The sequence below is a fragment of the Psittacula echo genome (assembly GCF_963264785.1).
Source record: "Psittacula echo genome assembly, chromosome: 5".
NCBI lineage: Eukaryota > Metazoa > Chordata > Aves > Psittaciformes > Psittacidae > Psittacula > Psittacula echo.
This window is the reverse complement of record NC_137739.1, coordinates 60,116,137-60,135,878: the sequence shown is the minus strand read 5'-3', so window position 1 is coordinate 60,135,878 and position 19,742 is coordinate 60,116,137. Positions and strand designations below refer to the sequence as shown.

General features: G+C 39.1%; 1 protein-coding gene across 2 annotated transcripts in view; it reads left to right on the top strand.

Annotated features, from left to right (window-relative positions):
* TTC7B (tetratricopeptide repeat domain 7B) overlaps nucleotides 1-19,742 on the top strand; it is a gene marked incomplete at its 5' end in the record, with an annotated part of 147,654 nt that overhangs the window by 109,328 nt on the left and 18,584 nt on the right. For both annotated transcript variants that reach the window (XM_080617488.1, XM_080617489.1), the window contains one exon: nucleotides 1,117-1,319. In XM_080617488.1, the coding sequence (XP_080473614.1) occupies nucleotides 1,117-1,319 (203 nt within the window). The remainder of the gene's footprint in view (nucleotides 1-1,116; nucleotides 1,320-19,742) is intronic.

Sequence of the window (19,742 nt, the reverse complement as noted above, 5' to 3'; positions counted from 1 at the left end):
ACCTTAATCTAGAAGACTTGTACAGTGTGATACAGTAGAATGCACTTACACAATTACTTTGAGGTTCAGTTTTTCTAGGATCTATACCAATGTAAAAGAACTAGATAACCCAAGCCAGAACCTTTATCATCTTTTTCTTGCATATAGTATTTCTTTATTCCTCTCTTCTCCTACTCTTTCAGCAAGAGATTAAGATAATCCAGCAGGGTAGTGAAATAGCAGTATTTGAAAAGTGTCATAAGAGCTATTGAAGGCAAATACTTCTATTGAAAGTTATTAATTGCTTACTGAATGAACCTTTTTTCCCTTCTAATCAATCTGATTTGAACAAGTGTGTGTCAGGCTACTTACCCGCTTTCCTCAGGAGTGATTTATGTTAAATTAAACACAGCTTCTTTATTTAAAAAAAAAAGCGAGCTGCAGAGTTAGATGTTTTTAGCTTCTGGAGGATATCGTAGATAAAATGCTTGGAAATATGAACAAATTTTATCAAATCGGAACACCAATTAAGCAATTTACACCTGCTGCTAACTTAACTAGGAAATCTTTCGTATCAAATAACATTATATTTCATTATAATAATATTATTATAATAATACTCCGAGATAGGAAACTTAGAACCAGACTCACCATTTAGTGGTTGGTAGCTGGAGCGATTGCTACTGCTTCCTTAATGGCTGACATGTAAAATTCAGAAAACCCCATAACTAGTTTGGTTTTCTTGCCTACTCTAAGGATCCCTGTTTGCTGTTTTGTGTTGGGTTTTCTGTTCTTAAATAGTACTGGAATGCTGGCAAACTCACATCTTAAAAATAAAACTCAAATAAAAAAATCCTAGATTTCAGTTAAATATAACAAACTCTGAAAGTTTTGTGGTGTTTAAAACAGCCATTCAGAGGTTCAAATTCCTATCACATTTAGTAAAGCAATTTTCCTAAAAGAATAATTAATTTAAAATAATTTGTGTAATAATTTCTCTTAAGCTGCGAATTTTTTTTGGGGGGAAAATAGCCTTTATTTAGAATGAAACTATTTACAAATACAGCACAGTGACAAGATCTAGTTATTGTATGATGAGGCAAGAATCATTCATTGGTCCTCACATTCGTTCCACAGCTGAAGTCTACATAGGAATTGGGAAGCCTGCCGAGGCCACAGCGTGTACCCAGGAAGCAGCTAATCTTTTTCCAGTGTCTCACTATGTTCTCTACATGAGAGGTCAGGTGGCTGAACTTCGTGGAAATATTGATGAAGCCAAACGCTGGTATGAAGAGGCCTTATCTATTAGTCCTACCCATGTGAAAAGCATGCAGAGGCTGGTAAGTCTTGAGCCCACATTCCTAAGTACTTTGTTTCGACTCTTGATAACTGTTGTAAAAATCTGAACTTGGTATGGATAGCCCATAGCTTATGAGGTTTGGGTGCATATTAGCAGAATAGCTTTGGAAACAGTCTTTTATGACTTTTTATTCTCTTTTCTCTGTGTGTTGGGACATAAAAAGGATCTGCAGGCAGTAAGACTATTTCAGTCCTAACAGAGACTGCAGAAAAGTCGTTTGCATCTGCCTAATATTCAGTGCTGTTGGGAAATAAAGTTGGCTCATGGTAAGAGTTGGATACTGTAGTCTAGAAGAAAGTCCAGTTGTTCTACTTCTAATTCCAAATTAAGAGTTGAATTCTACATGTTGATTGATTACTTCATGCTATGTGATTTCCTGGTTTTTAGAAGATATAGGGAATCAGTCTTGCCCTCAAAGGAGTGTGTAGCTTTAAGTATGAAGGTGCCTTCCTCAGCATAAATGCATAAGTTTGTTTATATACATTTATGTATTCGGTGGTTATTCTGTTAGGAAAATTACTTTGTTTCTTTAATCCAGTTTTCTTCCAGATAGAGCAGAGTAGAATAGCTGCAGGCAGCTTCTTACCCAATCTTTTTGTTCAGAAGTAGAAGCTGGTTTCTGCCTAGGTACTTATAAATTATTCAGAGAAATTTCTTCTGCATCCCTGAGGGGAACATACGAGACAAAAGATCAGATAGGAAGGCAGCACGGGAAAAGTTTTTTCTTTCACCTTTTCAGCATTTCACGATATTTGAGCCTACTGACAAATGGCAAAAGGTTCATTTTTCTAAAGACACAGGCAGCTAACCTAAAGCAGTGCAGCTCAGTAAAAATGAAAGCGTATGTTTTTGCAGATATCTTTTTACCCCTTCTCTGAATCCACCTTGGAATAAGTAGTCTGTAAGCACACAATGCTCTTCAGAAGGACTGAGAAATTAGCTGCCTTAAGAAGCACGTGAAGTGAAAATTACTGTGCTTATAATCTGGTTCCCATTTAATGAGCTTTTCTGTTTGAGTGCAGGCTTGGAGGGTAACTATTATAGAATCATAGAATAGTTAGGGTTGGAAAGGACCTTAAGATCATCTAGTTCTAACCCCCCTGCCATGGGCAGGGACACCTCACACTAAACCATGTCACCCAAGGCTCTGTCCAACCTGGCCTTGAACACTGACAGGGATGGAGCATTCACAGCTTCCCTGGGCAACCATTCCAGTGCCTCACCACCCTTACAGTAAAGAACTTCCTCCTTATATCCAATCTAAACTTCCCCTGTTTGAGTTTTAACCCATTACCCCTTGTCCTATCACTACAGTCCCTAACGAAGAGTCCATCCCAAGCATCCCTATAGCCCCCTTCAGATACTGGAAGGCTGCTATGAGGTCTCCACGCAGCCTTCTCTTCTCCAGGCTGAACAGCCCCAGCTTTCTCAGCCTGTCTCCGAACAGGTGCTCCAGTCTCCTGATCATGCTCGTGGCCCTCCTCTGGACTTGTTCCAACAGTTCCATGTCCTTTTTATGTTGAGAATATCAGAACTGCACGCAATACTCCAAGTGAGGTCTCACTTGGATGTCTCATTTCATTGGATTGGTCAGTCCATTTTAGACATTCTTGTAACTTAAATTTTTTTTTAAAGATTTCTCTATTACTCTAGGACTTTTTTGTATGATGATGTTCTAAGATGGTGAGAGATTTATGCTGCTGAAATACAAATAGTAAAGATGTGTGCTGTAAAAATACTTGTCTGAGTAATTCCACATGAGGAAAATGTGCAAGGTTCTGTATCCTTCTTAGTTGTTTGACTACTGCAGAAAGTATTTTGAAGAGGAAGTTTTCAGTGTTTACTCTTGCTTTTGTTTATAGATGAGTATCTGTACTTCTCAACGGTTTGTTTGCGTATATTTACCTGTTTATTATAAAGAGATATGATCTCAGTAGCAGGGGAGCTATAGCAACAGCATTGTGGAGGTACCAGCCTCTATAACAATATCTGAAACGTTAACTTGCAATATTTGTATTCACAATTCTAAGCTGTTTATGAGCCATCAGTTTATGAACCAAAGGTCTGTGAAAAAAAAATACCTAATTTTCTGTGATTTGATATTTAAAAAATATTTTATATGGCTTTCTAGCAAGGTTTAGAAAGCAATATGAAATGCTACTGTTTCAGCATGAGAGTTACCTTAGAAGAGCTTAGATTTATTCAATAAGCTTTGGTGAATTTCTTTTTTGGGGGCAAATATTGAGTATAAATCATAATAACTTTCTGTATAAAATGAGACAGAAAGGAAATACGATTTAAGGATGGCACAAGTTCTAACATGTAGCGTACATATCCAGCCCTGCCTCTCTAAGAAAAATTCCCTGAAGTAGTTGAACCTGAAATCAGTTTTGAAGGGGGTTTTATTTTTAATTAAAATTTTTGTATGAGCAACTTCTAACAATAAGTGAGATTTCCTAATGCTAGTGGTTTTGGAAATCTGGATCTTTGATTTGAGATTATTTGAAGTTGTCCAAAGGAAAACAAAAACTAAATAAAATATTTGTTTATATTTTTATGAACAAGAATACGAATAGGCAAGGAATAGACAAGATTCCTCTTTTTGTAATCCATCCTTTTAATGATGATGAAAAATTAAACTTTGAAGCTTTACGTATTTTTCAGTATAAATTTTTGGCTTTAACTCTTTAACTACTTATTCCTGAATATGTTCGACTGTTTCTACACAGGAACAGCCTTATTAATCTAAATTACTGAAGAAATGTGTGAAGACTAGAAAGTCTTCTTCACAGGAAGACTACTTCACACAGAGTTTAGTCTTGGGGCTTAAGAACTGATGTGCTTCTCCTGTGAGTTGCAGCATGTGTTGTACTTTGGAGTTTCTGCATAAATACTCTTGTATTTGTCTCAAGTGCAGACTTGAGAACATTAGACATGCTCTTTGCAGAAATCTAACGTATTATCTCAATGCAATTACCTTTTATTGGCTGGTCTGATCTGACAAAAGTCTATTTGTCTAAAAGCACAATTTTCTAAAGAAACAAGTTATTCTTAATTATGCTGCTGTCTCTGAGGTCTTTACTGATTCACTCCTGTTTTAAAGATTTACTAAAAGGAAAAACAGGGTGACTTGGCGATGGTCTGAAAGTTTTGGAGCAATAAAGAGTGATGGAAGAGATCTGTTCACCAACAAAATGATAATGATAAATGGGAGGGTTTGAGGGAGAAGTTAACTCTTGCTGTATTTGTCTTAGTAATGAAATGCTTAAGACAATATGACATCAAATGGTGGGGGCTTGGTCCACGAATAAATGACAATTTGTTTAGTTGTACTCTGCTTAATTAAACTTGTTGGGAAATGGTACTGATTGGGTTATACTGTTAGGTTACCCAAGATGAGGTATTATAAGAAACCTGGCTGCAGGGGGCACTGTGTTTATGTTCATGCTTACTGCTATTTCAGCCCCTTCTGAAATGTTGGGGGGGGGTTATGAATTAAATCTGCTGAACAGCAAAACTAGTTCTTTCAAAGAGAAATGCTGTTAAAATTCTCTGTAGCTGTTAGTGCAGCTAAATTACTCCTCATAAAATTAATGTTTATATCCTTATGTTCATTCAGTGTATTCTATTGAGCAGTTCTTATTTTAAGATCTGCCTTGCTCTCAGGTACTATTTTTTACCATTTGTCGCTATCTGAAGTTTTCTCCTAGCTAGGGGTTATACCACTTTGCTATTTGGCTAGCTCTGTCTGCTTGCAAGATGTTGAGAGTGAAGCAGGAATGTGTCACTATCAATTAAGTGTACTTCTCAGAGTGCAGCAGCAATGCTTTTGGACAAACGCAGTGTCCCTTCTTGGTCTTAAGAGTTGTATAGTGCACTCAGGGAAAACAACACAAGCTTGTGTTCTAAAGGTCTGAAAACTTCAGTTTGTGTTCTGTATTTCAAATCACTTGTTATCACACCCAACAAATTTAAAAATTTTCTTTCATCACTAGATTGAAAAATGATGATTCGCACTTCAGTTGAATGTGATATATACTTGGTTGTCACCTGCCTGATTTTGGCCAGAGTGGATTTATGTGAACAACTTTTCTCCATTCTCCTTATCCTTTATCATCACCTCCGTATTTCTGCATTACTGCTGCCTTCCTGCTTTTGTCATTATTTCCCTCCCCTGTGAAAAAAGAATAAGCAGTCTTTTATCTCCTACAGTCAGAGTGCTGTTGTGGAAAGTAGCCCTTAACTGCTGACGTCTGGAAAGTCCTGAAACAGGCCATCATTCGGTAATGCCTGAAATGGCAATGAATATTTCAACCCATTGTCCAGGAAACAATCTGTGTATTCTCTCTCAGGCTGAAAATTTCTTAGCTATGTGTAGCTGTTACGTAAGGTAGTTTTTCTAATATCCATATATCGTTATAATCCTGGAAAACCCTAGTATTTTTTTAATATTAAGTAATTTATCATGGCACTTGCCAGTTAATCCTATTAGTAGCTTAGCTACTAAGACTAGAAAGCTAAAAGAGAAAGGGGGAAATTACCCAAAATTACTCATGTAGAAATCAGTTTTCAAACAGCATTATCTTAAAGAATTACATTCTCCACACTGTTAGACATGTTTCCTATAATTATCCAGAACTAAGTCAGATCTGTTAAGGCTTGCATTAACTGTGTGTGCTCTCAGTTGTAAATACATTGTTATTCATTTCTAAATAAATTGACTTCGTACGTTTTATTTCAACCCAAGGACACATTGCCGGAAAGAAGCCTGGCAGTAAGTATTGGTAGTGTATGCTTATGAGCCTGTCAAGGATGTTGAGCTGACTTGAAGGAAAGGAAAAGCAGAAAAGACTTTAGAAACATGAATTCAGACCCTGTTTGAAGGGGTCAGGGGAGTTAAAGGAGAGAAGGTCTAAACACAGTCACCCAAATTAACTTCTTTCCTTCAGTGAGGCAGTATTCTCTAGTATATATCCTTATTTAGTATTCTTCTCTCTTTTCATTACAAAGACTTCATTGAGGGAACATTCACTAACTTGTTTGATTTTCATTGTCAAGCTGCTGTACTGTAAAAATTGTTGGTTTAGGCCACATAGACTTGTCCTAAGCACATTATGCTCGTTCTCATGGGTGGTTTGTGTTGTAGCTGGTTACCGTAGAGCTAAATGCTAATGCAAATTCTCAGCACTCATTTGACTCACTCTCTAAGCGCATCATTATGCACACAGTGATTGAAGAATGGAGAAATAAAGGTAATTGGTTTTGTTAGATTCATAAGTAAAATATTGCGTGTTTACCCTTCAGAAACTTCAAGGTTATTTCATAGAAAGTAGGGAAAGCAAGAGATTATGTTCAGCCACAAACCTACTGCTCCTTACAGAAAGTATTTTACTGTTATTTGGCCACTGTCACATCTAAATATTTCAAGTCGCATTCTGTACTCAAGAAAACAATGGTGGTTCTACTTGCATTTAAACCTGGAACATGTCCACTGAGTTCAAGTGACTCGAGGACCATCTGAATATATACTTTAAATTCTTCACTACCACGTGGCACTCAGAGGTTATATTCTTTTCTGCCTCAAAAAAATTATTTCCATTTTAGCGTTAGAAGACCATCAGTGCTTAGTGCGATAAAAGATATGTAACACCGACTTGTGTAGTCACTTCCTTTTGAACATAAGCAAGTGTTAATCAAGGTGAATAATCAAAAAAGTTTGAGGGCTTCCTGTTTATTTTTAGTGTTATTGAGCTCAACTACAGCAGTTATCCATTTCATACTGATTCATATCTTAAAGTTTGCCATTGGATGAAGATCAGTAAAATTCCTAATACCTGGATGCTTTATCTGAGTTTTACAGTACTTTTTTAAAGCAGATCCATTTTTTTCAGTATTTGACAGACAACAATTATTGCTACAACTTTGAGTATAAACTAGAATTTAGTCACTCTTTTGGAAACAGAAAGTGACTATAGGTATTTACTGCCCTAATTGTGTTTATAAATTGAAACAGTGAGAATCCATTTACTCAGGCAGGACTCTCTGTGCTGATCCCCTGAGAACTCTAGTTCTGAAAGTGGTATTTTGAGGCTGATGAAATGTAAGACCTGCTTCATAAAAGACCTTCTTTTCACATTATCCTGTATTTACTCCAAATGGCTTAAAGCAGCTGTAGCAGAAGCAGGTCTTTCAACAAGAAAATCTCTCCGCTACTGGATGGTTTTCACGGAGCATGAGCTCTATAAAGACTTTTCAACAGGTTTCAACTTGTCTGTGCTGTCGTCAGTTTACAGCTGTTACAAGAGGAATACTGCAACTAGATTTAAATTAGCTGTTTGGTTTAGACAGCCTGTGAAGATCTGCAGATACAAAGGTACTGCGATTTTGTGCAGCATGCATTGTAGTTACACTCAACGGAACTGGAGTAAGATGGAGAATCTTAAGCCATTGGGGTGCAGTAGTTATTCTCAATCTGATAGCAATGTTTAAGGCAGTTTTCTGTCCTAGAATCACAGAATAGTTAGGGTTGCAAAGGACCTTAAGATCATCTAGTTCTAACCCCACTGCCATGTGCAGGGAGAACTCACACTAAACCATGCCACCCAAGGCCTCATCCAACCTGGTCTTGAACACCGTCAAGGATGGAGCATTCACAACCTCCCTGGGCAACCCATTCCAGTGCCTCACCACCCTCACAGTAAAGAATTTCTTCCTTATATCCAATCTAAACTTCCCCTGTTTAAGTTTTAACCCATTACCCCTTGTCCTATCACTGCAGTCCCTAATGAATAGTCCATCCCCAGCATCCTTGTAGGCCCCCTTCAGATACTGGAAGGCTGCTAGGAGGTCTCCACACAGCCTTCTCTTCTCCAGGCTGAACAGCCCCAACTTTCTCAGCCTCTCTTCATACAGGAGGTGCTCCAGTCCCCTGATCATCCTTGTGGCCCTCCTCTGGACTTGTTCCAACAGTTCCATGTCCTTTTTATGTTGAGGACACCAGAACTGCACACAATACTCCAAGTGAGGTCTCACGAGAGCAGAGTAGAGGGGCAGGATCACCTCCTTTGACCTGCTGGTCACGCTCCTCTTGATGCAGCCAGGATACAGTTGGCTTTCTGGGCTGCGAGTGCACACTGCTGGCTCATGTTAAGTTTCTCATCGACGAACACCCCCAAGTCCTTCTCTGCAGGGCTGCTCTGAATCTCTTCTCTGCCCAACCTGTAGCTGTGCCTGGGATTGCTCCGACCCAGGGGTAGGACCTTGCACTTGTCATGGTTAAACTTCATAAGGTTGGCATCAGCCCACCTCACAAGCGTGTCGAGGTCCCTCTGGATGGCATCCATTCCCTCCAGTGTATCAACCGAACCACACAGCTTGGTGTCATCGGTGAACTTGCTGAGGGCACACTCAATCCCACTGTTCATGTCACCGACAAAGATGTTGAACAAGACCGGTCCCAACACCGATCCCTGATGGACACCACTCGTTACCCGTCTCCAGCCGGACATTGAGCCATTGACCACAACTCTTTGCGTGCGGCCATCCAGGCAGTTCTTTATCCACCAAGTGGTCCACCCATCAAATTGATGTCTCTCCAATTTAGAGACAAGGATGTTGTGTGGGACAGTGTCGAACGCTTTGCACAAATCCAGGTAGATGACATCAACGGCTCTGCCCCTGTCCATCAGTTCCATAGCCCTATCATAGAAGGCAAATTGGTCAGGCAGGATTTCCCCTTAGTGAAGCCTTGCTGGCTGTCACCAAGCACCTCCTTGTTTTTCATGTGCCTGAGCATGCCTTCCAGGAGAATCAGCTCCAAGAGTTTGCCAGGCACAGAGGTGAGACTGACTGGTCTGTAATTCCCTGGGTCATCCATTTTTCCTTTCTTGATAATGAGGGTTGTATTTCCCTTTTTCCAGTTGCTGGGGACTTCAGCTGACTGCCATGAGTTTTCAACTATGATGGCCAGTGGCTTAGCAACTTCATTCGCCAGCTCCTTCAGGACCCGCGGATGGATTTTGTCAGGTCCCATGGACTTGTGTACGTTTAGGTTTTTAAGATGGTCTCAAACCAGATCCTCTCCTACAGTGGGCTTAGGGTCTTCATTCTCACAGTCCCTGCATCTGCCTTCCAAGACTTGGGTGGTGCAGTCAGAGACTTTGCCAGTGAAGACCGAGGCAAAGAAGTCAATAAGAACCTCAGCCTTCTCCAGATCCGGGGTAGCCAGTTCTCCTGATAGCTTCCGGAGGCGGCCTACGTTCTCCCTAGTCGGTCTTTTACTCGCTACGTACCTATAGAATCCCTTCCTATTATCCTTAACAACCCTAGCCAAGTTTAGTTCTAACTGGGCCTTAGCTTTCCTCACCTGGTCCCTAGCTTCCCGGGCAACATCCCTGTATTCTTCCCAGGCCGCCTGTTCCTGCTTCCACCTTCTATAAGCCTCTTTTTCCCTTTGATTTTTCCTGAGCAGCTCCTTATCCATCCAAGGAGGTCTCCTGGCCCTCTTGCTGCACTTCCTTCTAGTTGGGATGCAAGACTCCTGAGCTTGCAGTAGGTGATCCTTGAATATCAACCAAGAGTCTTGGGGCCCCCTGCCCTCTAGGGCTATATCCCATGGAACCTTACTAAGCAGGTTCCTGAAGAGGCCAAAGTCTGCTCTCCTGAAGTGAAGGGCAGTGAGCTTGCTGCACACTCTTCTCACTGTCCCGAGGATCTCGAATTCGACCATCTTGTGGTCACTGCAACCAAGGCTGCCCTGGATTGTCGCATTTCCCACGAGCCCTTCCCTGTTGGTGAGCACGAGGTCAAGCATGGCACCTCTCCTTGTTGGTTCCTCTATTACTTGCAGAAGGAAGTTGTCTTCCACACAGTCAAGGAACCTCCTGGATTGCTTGTGCCGGGCCATACCGTCGCTCCAACAGATATCAGGGTGGTTGAAGTCCCTGTCCTGGGTTCAGCAGCAGCAGTCAGTTTTTCTTCTTCTTAGTAGCTGGTCCAGCGCTGTGGTTTTGACTTTCGGCCTGGGAAAATATTGATAAAGCTGATGTTTTCAGTTACTGGTCAGAATGTTTATCCTGACCAAGGACTTTGTGAGTCTCATGCTCTGCCAGGGAGGAGGAGAAGCCGGGAGGAAGCAGAGACAGGACACCTGACCCAAACTAGCCAAAGAGGTATTCCATACCACAGCACGTCATGCCCAGGAGGTAGAACTGAGAGTTCCCGGAAGGGCTAGAATGATGGCAGGGTGGGGGTGAGGTACCGGTTGGTGAGCGGTTGTATTCTCTTCCTTGTTATTTCCTTTATCATTATTACTATTAGTGGTAGCAGTAGTGATTTGTGTTATACCTTAGTTATGAAACTGTTCTTATCTCAACCTGTGGGAGCTGCATTCTTTTGATTCTCCTCCCCGTCCCTCCAGGAGCGGAGGAAGAAAGGTGGCGGGGGGGGGGGGGAAGTGGACTTCGTGGTTCTGATTTATGGCCTGGGCTTAAACCACGACAGTCCCCCATGAGAACAAGGGCCTGCATGCGTGAGGCTGTTCCTATCTGTCTGTAGACTGCTTCATCCACAGATTCCTCTTGATCAGGTGGTCTGTAACAGATCCCCACAGTAATGTCTCCCATTGCTGTTCTGTCTTTAACCCTCACGCACAAACTGTGTTGACTGCTGACCCGTCCTCAGAGAGTTCCACACTCTCCAGCCTATCCCTAACATAAATAGCAACTCCCCCTCCCTGTCTGCCAGGCCTGTCTTTTCTGAAGAGCCTGTAACCTTCCATTCCAACACTCCAGTCATAGGAGCCATCCCACCATGTTTCTGTGATGCCTATTATATCATACCCCTGTAGACGTGCACACATCTCTGATTCCTCATGTTTGTTCCCCATACTACAGGTGTTTGTATAGAGGCATCTGAGCCGAGCTCCAAATAAAGCCGGCTCATTGGCTGGAGCGGCTGGAATATCTCTACATTGCTCCGAGCATTTATTATAGGTGCTGGCAACTGACTGGGAGTGTTGGAATGGAATGATGTCCCCCTCCCCAACACATCTATTTTAAAGCATCCTTGACCAGTCTGGCAAGCCACTTTTTCTTAAGTGATTTTTAGATCTATTTTTTTAATTAACTTTCCTGAGGTTTCTGTTTGAAAGAAAATTGAATTGAAAAGTGGGGGAGGGTTTTGTTGTTTGGGGTTTTTTTGCAAAGGGCTTTTTGCCTGGTATGTTCAACTTTAACTTTCTGGTTTCATCTGGTTTTGTGTTATCTGCATGATAGATTTTTCCACAGTTTGTCAATTCAGGCTCAGCTTGCCAGAAACCATTTTATCACTTCTATTTGTTCCCATTTAAAAAAAATGGAAAATTAATTAGTGATAGATGCTGGCAGAAGGGAGGGATGCTTTGGCTAGAGTTGCTCCTCTTTTATTTGGTGGGTCACGAGTCATTCCAATGTTTTTATTGAATTGTGTGGACCTGGTAAAATTCCACCCATTAGATAATTCATCACAATTTGCTGTTGCAGCAGGTCAGTCTACAGTGTGCAGTATTACTCCAAAGTTGCTTCTCTTTGCTTGAGAGATTTTAAGAATCTTTGTCTCCACTTTTCAAAGTACAAGTACTGTTCATCTCAAGCTTCAATTGATGATTTGTAGCATAGACTCTTTAAACTGCATTCTATTGTTAAAACTGAGTTATTATCAGTTTGTTTCACGTACAGCAAGTACAAATTAAATGTCATAATTTTGTAGGTAACAACCAAGTATCATTTCAAGTTCATGGAATAAAATCCAAAGATTACAACAGCCCAGTCTGTATCAGGAGTTTGGTTCTGCTTGATGTGGTAACAAAGCACCTGCAGAGGGATTCCCTGCCCTACAACTTTCTGTTTCAAATAATTGACAGGCAGAGAGCTGGGGAATAGGAGTACAATCACATAACATTTGTGTGATGATAACAGTATTTCAAATACATGTGTAAGCTACATCCACTTGCCCAGAGAGTTTATGGAGCCTTGCATCCTTAGAGATAATCAAACTGACAGGAAACAGCCCTTGGCCATCCACTCTATATGACTCTGCTTCAAGTTTGGAAGTAGGCTCCAGACTTGGAGCAGGCTCCAGAGTTCCCTTCCTACCTCAGTAATCCTGCAATTTTGGGAATGCATCAAGAGAAGTTTATGGATAGAGGTAATGATTTCTGTTAGACAACATGATGAGAACACTTGTTTGTGGACAAAATCTTGTTATAGTCTTCTTATTATACAAGACTTTCCTTATTTTTACCAGTGGTAAAAATCTATAAAGCACAGATTTTGTTCTTTCTTCCCTCATTTCCATGGTACATTGCCGATAGCAATCATGGAAGGCAGGTGTGAAAGTTTAATATCTTTCTCAACTGTATTCACTTGTCTTACATACATGCATGTATAATAAATATATATGTATGTATATATATTCTCTGCTACAAACCTGCCTTAATATGTTGGGTACATCTTCCCATCTTTCCACTGTAAAAGTGAGGTGCAGCCAAACCATGTGCCATGCAACCTAGATGTTATCAACTGGTCATTCTCTTGCAGGCATTGCAGTATCCCACAGTTCAATAAAATTGCCCATGCTTTGATAGCTGGTCAATAACAATGCCTTTTTTTATTGTTGCCAGTCCAATATTTTTATATGCTTGATTTGGCTGTTAAAATTTTTAATGCTTGAGCTTTCTGATCATTATTTTTCTATTAAGCATGCAGAAATAATGCAACTGAGAGCATGGCCAGTTGATTCCAAAATATTTCCAGTCATGCTCCTCACGCAGCCTGTTAATGCAATATGGTTGGGGAATGTCCATACAGATGTGCTGGTGGCAAAGCAATGCAACTTGAAAAGTCTCAGTTTGAGTTTTCAAAAATTAAATCTTTAGGCTTCTGTCTCTCTTGATGGTTTTCTCATGGGAGGTTCAAGTATTCCTTACTGATCTGCATTGAGGCTTCTATAGACAAATGTGTCTAATATTATTTAAAGAATTATTTATGATTCTCATGGAAAGTATAGTACTAAGTAGAGATGGCAACTAGACCAGCAAACTAGTAAATGCATCTGATCACAGCATAATTTTATTTTTCCAGGCTTTTTTGTAGGTGTTAGAGAGGATAATTGCTATTAAAAGTTTTCCCATAGTCTTTCCATATCCTTTTACTTTGTAAAGAGTTGACTATGTTAAAGTCATTGTCACCTGGTTTTTGTTGATATCTGAAGTAATTGTTAGCTTTTCCTGCATGCCTTTTGCTGGGTAACTGGCCATCTAGAAGAGGATGGAGGAAAAAAAACCATACAGATTTTTACTCGTGGAAATATACTAACAAGCAGGAGTAATGTAACAGAATGTAATGTAACAGCCTGGAGAAGAGAAGGCTGTGTGGAGACCTCATAGCAGCCTTCCAGTATCTGAAGGGGGCCTACAAGGATGCTGGGGGTGGACTATTCATCAGGGACTGTAGTGACAGGACAAGGGGTAACGGGTTCAAACTTAAACAGGGGAAGTTTAGATTGGATATAAGGAAGAAATTCTTTACTGAGAGGGTGGTGAGGCACTGGAATGGGTTGCCCAGGGAGGTTGTGAATGCTCCATCCTTGGCGGTGTTCAAGGCCAGGTTGGATGAGGCCTTGGGTGGCATGGTTTAGTGTGAGATGTCCCTGCCCATGGCAGGGGGGTTGGAACTAGATGATCTTAAGGTCCTTTCCAACCCTAACTATTCTATGATTCTATGAAAATGTCAGGAGTCTTAGTCCCAGTACTTCAGGATATGGCCAGGAGGCCTTGTGTCAGTAAAGTGCTAATGGTTGCTTTTGATACTGAAGTTCTCCTTGTTTAAAAAATAAAATAAAAATGAGAAACGAGGAAAATAAAAGAAGCCTGGAAGAAATTGAAAATGTGTGCTATTCCCTACTTTCTCTATAGTCTTTTATATCCCTTTGTGAATGCTTTCTGGTGCTTTTTTGCATAGATCTCAAAACTACAATTTTTGTTTTGCTCTATGTAATTGCCTTTCAATATGAGAATTACTTTGCAAAACACTTTGTAAATTAGGTCATTCTGTTGAAGTATGCACTGGGCTAATTATAATTATTTTGCTTTCCTGGGCATTTTTATGCTCATTGAATTTATTACAGTATTACTTTATCCTAGAGCTGAGAACTTAAACAGCAATCAAAGCTATGTGGCACCTGGTATGCATGGCTGTCTTTCCTGTGGTCTCTAAGGGCTTTTGCTTGTAGGCAACATCTGGAATCTAATGATTTATAATTGAATTTCATATAATTAATAAATATTTTTAAACATTTAGTTTGGGGGAAATATAAAGAATGTGGGAAAGGCGGGAACGAGCAGCCATCCTCAACTTTAAACGAATGAATTTTATTTTCCTTTTCCTGAGAAAGATTCTGTTGCAGAATTCTGTATGTGGGAACTCATTAACTCCAGGGAAACATCTGAGGCGTGAAGTCTTCTACACATACTGTCTTTTTTTTTTTTTTTCTCTTGTGCTGCATAACTTTGCATGCTGGTGAAATATAACTAAATGCTACCATCAACAGGAATCTGAATGAGACAAACCATTCTATGTGGTTTATTAGTAGTTGTTAGTAAATGTGTGTCAGAAACTTGCTGCACTATAGCTGTATGTCTGAGACCTAGCTCTTTATCAGTCTCTTATAATAACATATTATTATAAAATTGCACAGGAGTTATCAGTAAATGTATTTTGCTGTAAATTTCTTGCCATTCTTATGTGCATGCTGGTGAAATTACCTTTTGCATTTGCTTTACATCTGTCACAGGGGAGCTTGACTTGCTTTGGCATAAGCCATCCTGAGACAACAGACTGCTCTAGAGAGGACCAGAAGTGACTTAATCAATTATGATTCCTTTTTTCTGACTAGGAACTGTAAACAACTTGTTCTTAAAATTGTGCTTTATCTTATCCTCATCATGCAGAAAGTGGCCTATGTTAATGCAAAACTAGAGATCTGGAAGCAACTGTCCCTGAGGAGATGATTTTAATGCTTGCTTTGCCCAGGGTTATGTCAAACAGCTGCATTTCCCAGATAAGTTATCTACTCTACCAGAGTCTTTTCTGCAAATCCCCAGTCTGGAACAGTCTTTTTATGTCCCCTTATCTGTCAAATTCATCTCATTTTAAATTTCATTTGAAGACTTCTTCCATTTACTGAAGCTTTACTTTCCTGCTAGCCAGTATTGTACTTAGCAGCCCTTCTCCTCCTCATGAGTCTTCAGTTTAAAGATTAATTGAACCTTGTACTTTGGAAGGATTCAATCAACTTAGTATGTGCAAATAGCTTAATATAATTTCTCCAAGATTCATTTTCTTTAAGCATAGACTGAGGGTTTTGGTAGCTAACTGGTTTTAAATGGAGTTAAAGAAATGGCCTTTAAGGATAGTGCCAGGCTATATTTTATGTCAGGGCATTTTCTAAATCTAGATGATCAAACTAACAGAGAAAACAATTATTTCAGTGAACTTTAATTCATAGAAAATCTGAATTTTCTATGTATTTCTATATTTCTGTGTACACTAAAAAGCGTGTTTTGTGTGACTTTGAAAACTGTGTTTCTTTCTAAGGATTGTTTGTTATTTTTCCATTATTATTCATAGTAGAGGATATTGTTTCAATGAATATCAACAAATGGTATGAAGAAAGTTGTGTGCAGCTACTATTCTTCAGAAAGCTGCCATCTGTTAATTTCTCAGTAAGGGAGAGGAGAATGCTCTTTGGCCACCTTGTGTACTGCATCTTGCTAAGCAAGACATGTTTTCTCTCAATAAAATGGACTTCTGCCTTCTGTAACTAGAGTTAGGGAACAGGAGATGAAGATGATCTATTAAGTAAAACCATTGTGGTCAAAGCTGTGGACTAGAAAGCTCTTTACTAAAAGACTTTGGATGGCCTGGTTCTGTGCTGAACTTCATTGCAATCAAATTTCATCAGCACTCTTGATACCTATGTGATTAGACAATAAACTAAACTAAAATATGGCCTGAGGCTAAACTTTGAGGTCTACTTACATCCTCCATCCCTATTGGTGGGATGGATCTAGCGCAAACTAGTTCTTAACTCACGTTCATATTCTTGTGTTGCTCTGTGCCATCTCTAATTCGGTTTGTTTTCCTATATCCAGTTTATTGAAACTTTACTAAAATTCAGACATATTAGTTCTACTTTTTTTTTTCTTTTTATTTTTTTTTCAGTGGAATTAATCCATCTAATGAAATACTGTACAGGGTAGCTTAGTATCTCACCAGTGATTAACACACACTGTGTTTTATTCCACTTTTCTCTTTCTATACTGCTAACCATTCCTTTTTTCAACATTTGTTCTAAGGCTTTGCATGTAATTAAAGAAAACTGAAATAATAATTTTCTTTCTGAAATACAAAGACTATACTACTTTTTGATAGTAAAAAATGCTTCCCCTATTAACTTGCTAGGTTTCTTTTATCTTTCTATTCTAGGACGGAGATAATACAGTTCTCACAACTTGATTATCTTGATATCTCTGGTTTTGGTTTTATATTGTCTCGGAAAATAAAATGCCTTTACTTTTACTTAGAAAGTCTGGATGCCTTTTTAGTCTGGTGCTCTGCTGAGTGTAAAGGGTCTTTTTGTGGTGTTGCTATGATGTGATGTAATGTTAACATCAACACTAACGTTATAAGCCAGTGTCTCAGTAAACTGGTATTGATGCTGTAACTTTGGCATTGTAATGGTCTGAGTTTCCATTTATGTTCACTTAACTGGGTAATGATTGAACAGTCTGGTCAACCCTGCAGGCTCACTGAACCTGACCATGCTTAACCTGGGTGCTGGGTATGCTTATATCGGAGGCTGTGCTGTACAGTGTATTTGCTTGATTCAGTTATCTATGTGTAAAAGCACAAGGGTGAATGTTTTCTAAAACTAGACTCTTTCCAGTACTCTTGTGATCTGTAAGTAAACATACCAACTGTGTGTTTAATATAAATTCACTCTACATGAAAAATAGTGGATGCAGATTTACAGTTATTAATGCTTTTAGTGCTGCTTCTATCTTGGGAAGTTACTTGGCTAAACTGATATGAGTGGAAAAATACATAATGAGTGAGACTTAGAAATGCTAAACTTGAGAACAGCTGGTTTGGGCTTTCATCACTTTTTCTGTCAGCAGTGCAGTGTTGATCTGCACCTTTTTAATTCTGGTATTAATATGCATGGAATTTATAGACAGCAAAAAGATAAGAGCTTTTTAGTTTCCACAGATAATCACATATGTACAAATCTTGCCTGTGCATTTTAATAAAACACTGACTTTGCAAACAGTTCTTGGCATTTGAAAAAAATACCATTAGTTATAGTCTTTTTTTTTTTACTTCCGCACTATGAATTTTACATTGTTGAGGCAAGAGCTGATTAAATCTTAAATTCAGTATTTTATACTTGGCTATATAGCTGCATTTTTTTAGTTTCAGCTCTCCTTATATTTTTAAGCATTAAGCAAGTTTAGAGGAATAAAAGGTAACTGGTTAAGTTGAGCAGCTGCAGATAGTGTGGCAGCTTAAGACAGTTAGTGTGGCAGATAGTAAGACAAGGACTGAAATCTCTTTTTTTCTAAATTGAAAGTCTAGATGTTTTAAAAAGATTGTAAGGTTTATTTTCATAACAACTTTGAGTGGTGAACACGTTAATTTTGAAACATGTTTTGCCCTGAAGTAGGTATTATTTATTCCCAGTCGAGAAATGGAGAAACTGAGGCATAGGTGCTGCAACTTCCCTAGCTTTAAATACAATACAAGCCTCTTGATTTCTCATTCTGAGCATCACATTTATGGGACTCGCATTTAATTAATGTATTTATTCTTCCCAGTGCTTTTGCACTCTGAAGAAAATAATTTTCCCCACAGGGATCTCAAATGTATTAGTCAATCTTATTAGGGCAGCAGCATCAATATTCCAACTGCCTGCTGAAGGGAGCCTGTGGGATGTCTTTTCGGGGTTTTGACTTACAAATGACTGGCAGAATTTAGGAGGGTTTTCCCTTATGGTATTTAAATTTAGTACTGGCACTGATGGACCTCCTATTAAAATGTAGATGATTAAAACAGCTCTATCATTTAACATTGAAAATTATATTTCTGACAGTTATTGCCTTTGTGTGCAGTTGAAATGAACAAATATGTGGTGGTTCATTGATAGCCATTTAAGCTCAACTAAGTAAAATGAAGCGCTTGTCTCAAATTCTCTGCAGAACTTTCAATACTTTTAAATAATAAATCAGTACATTTACCTACATCTCTCTTTCCACCCACTGTATTCCTTTCTGGAAGATTTTGTCAATGTTGTCTTTGATCTGCTCAATGAATGTATTTCCTAAGTCATTGCAGCTGAGAAGGTTGATGAAGATGGCTGCTTGGAGAGCAGACTTTCAGAAGTATCTATGGCATCAGTACTTTGTTCCTATGATTCCTTTTTGATCTGATTTTGAGAGCTTAGTTAGGCTTAGCACTGTTTCATAATAGTGTACTTTTATAGGTAATAAAGGTAAACTAATTCCATAGATCTTTGTTCCTTATCTTACATTATTACTCAGTAGAAAGTTCAAAATTCTAGAAAAGCTAACTTCAAACCAGCACTAAATATGAAGTCTGTGGATAATGATCTGAAGGAAAAAGGAATGCTGCTTTCAGTATAATGGGTTGTTAGTTTTTCTCGGATCTTCTGTCCAGGTCTATGCTTTGATGCATTGTTCTGTCTTACGAATCAGACTCCTAGCTGGGTTTGAACTAAAAAAGATCTAAGTCTTAGTTTATGTCCTGGGGGGAAGCTGGAGGATATTATAGCCCCTAACATGAATTGGTGAGTACATATATAACTCTTGCATATTTACTCATGTGTAGCATGAGTCAGATTTGGAGAACTAATTTAATAGATTTCCTTTTGCTGTTATGTTGTTTGAGTGATCATGTAATTACCAGTATATGCAATAAATACGGTTTTGAGTAAGACTTCTCAGGTCAGCATTTTCCTGAAGAGGGCTAGTATCTTCTGGGGAAGCAGATCACTTTGGTAAGATGTAGCAAACCGTAACTCTGTGCTCCCACACTATGATTAGTGGGAGGTATACAGAGAGGGTAGTTTAATACCTTGAACTTTGTCAGAATGGCTATAAATACTTGTTATTTTCCAGATGTTGAAGTTGAATGTAGTTTTGTACTAAGATGCACTTATCAGAGTCTGGGAAACTGGAAAAGCTCTGCGCATAAGCATTACAGCTTCTTTCTGCTAAGCTCTGACCTGAAATATGTGGTTTATACATGTGGCTTTTTCACACAAGTATGAGAGATCCTGCATTATAATA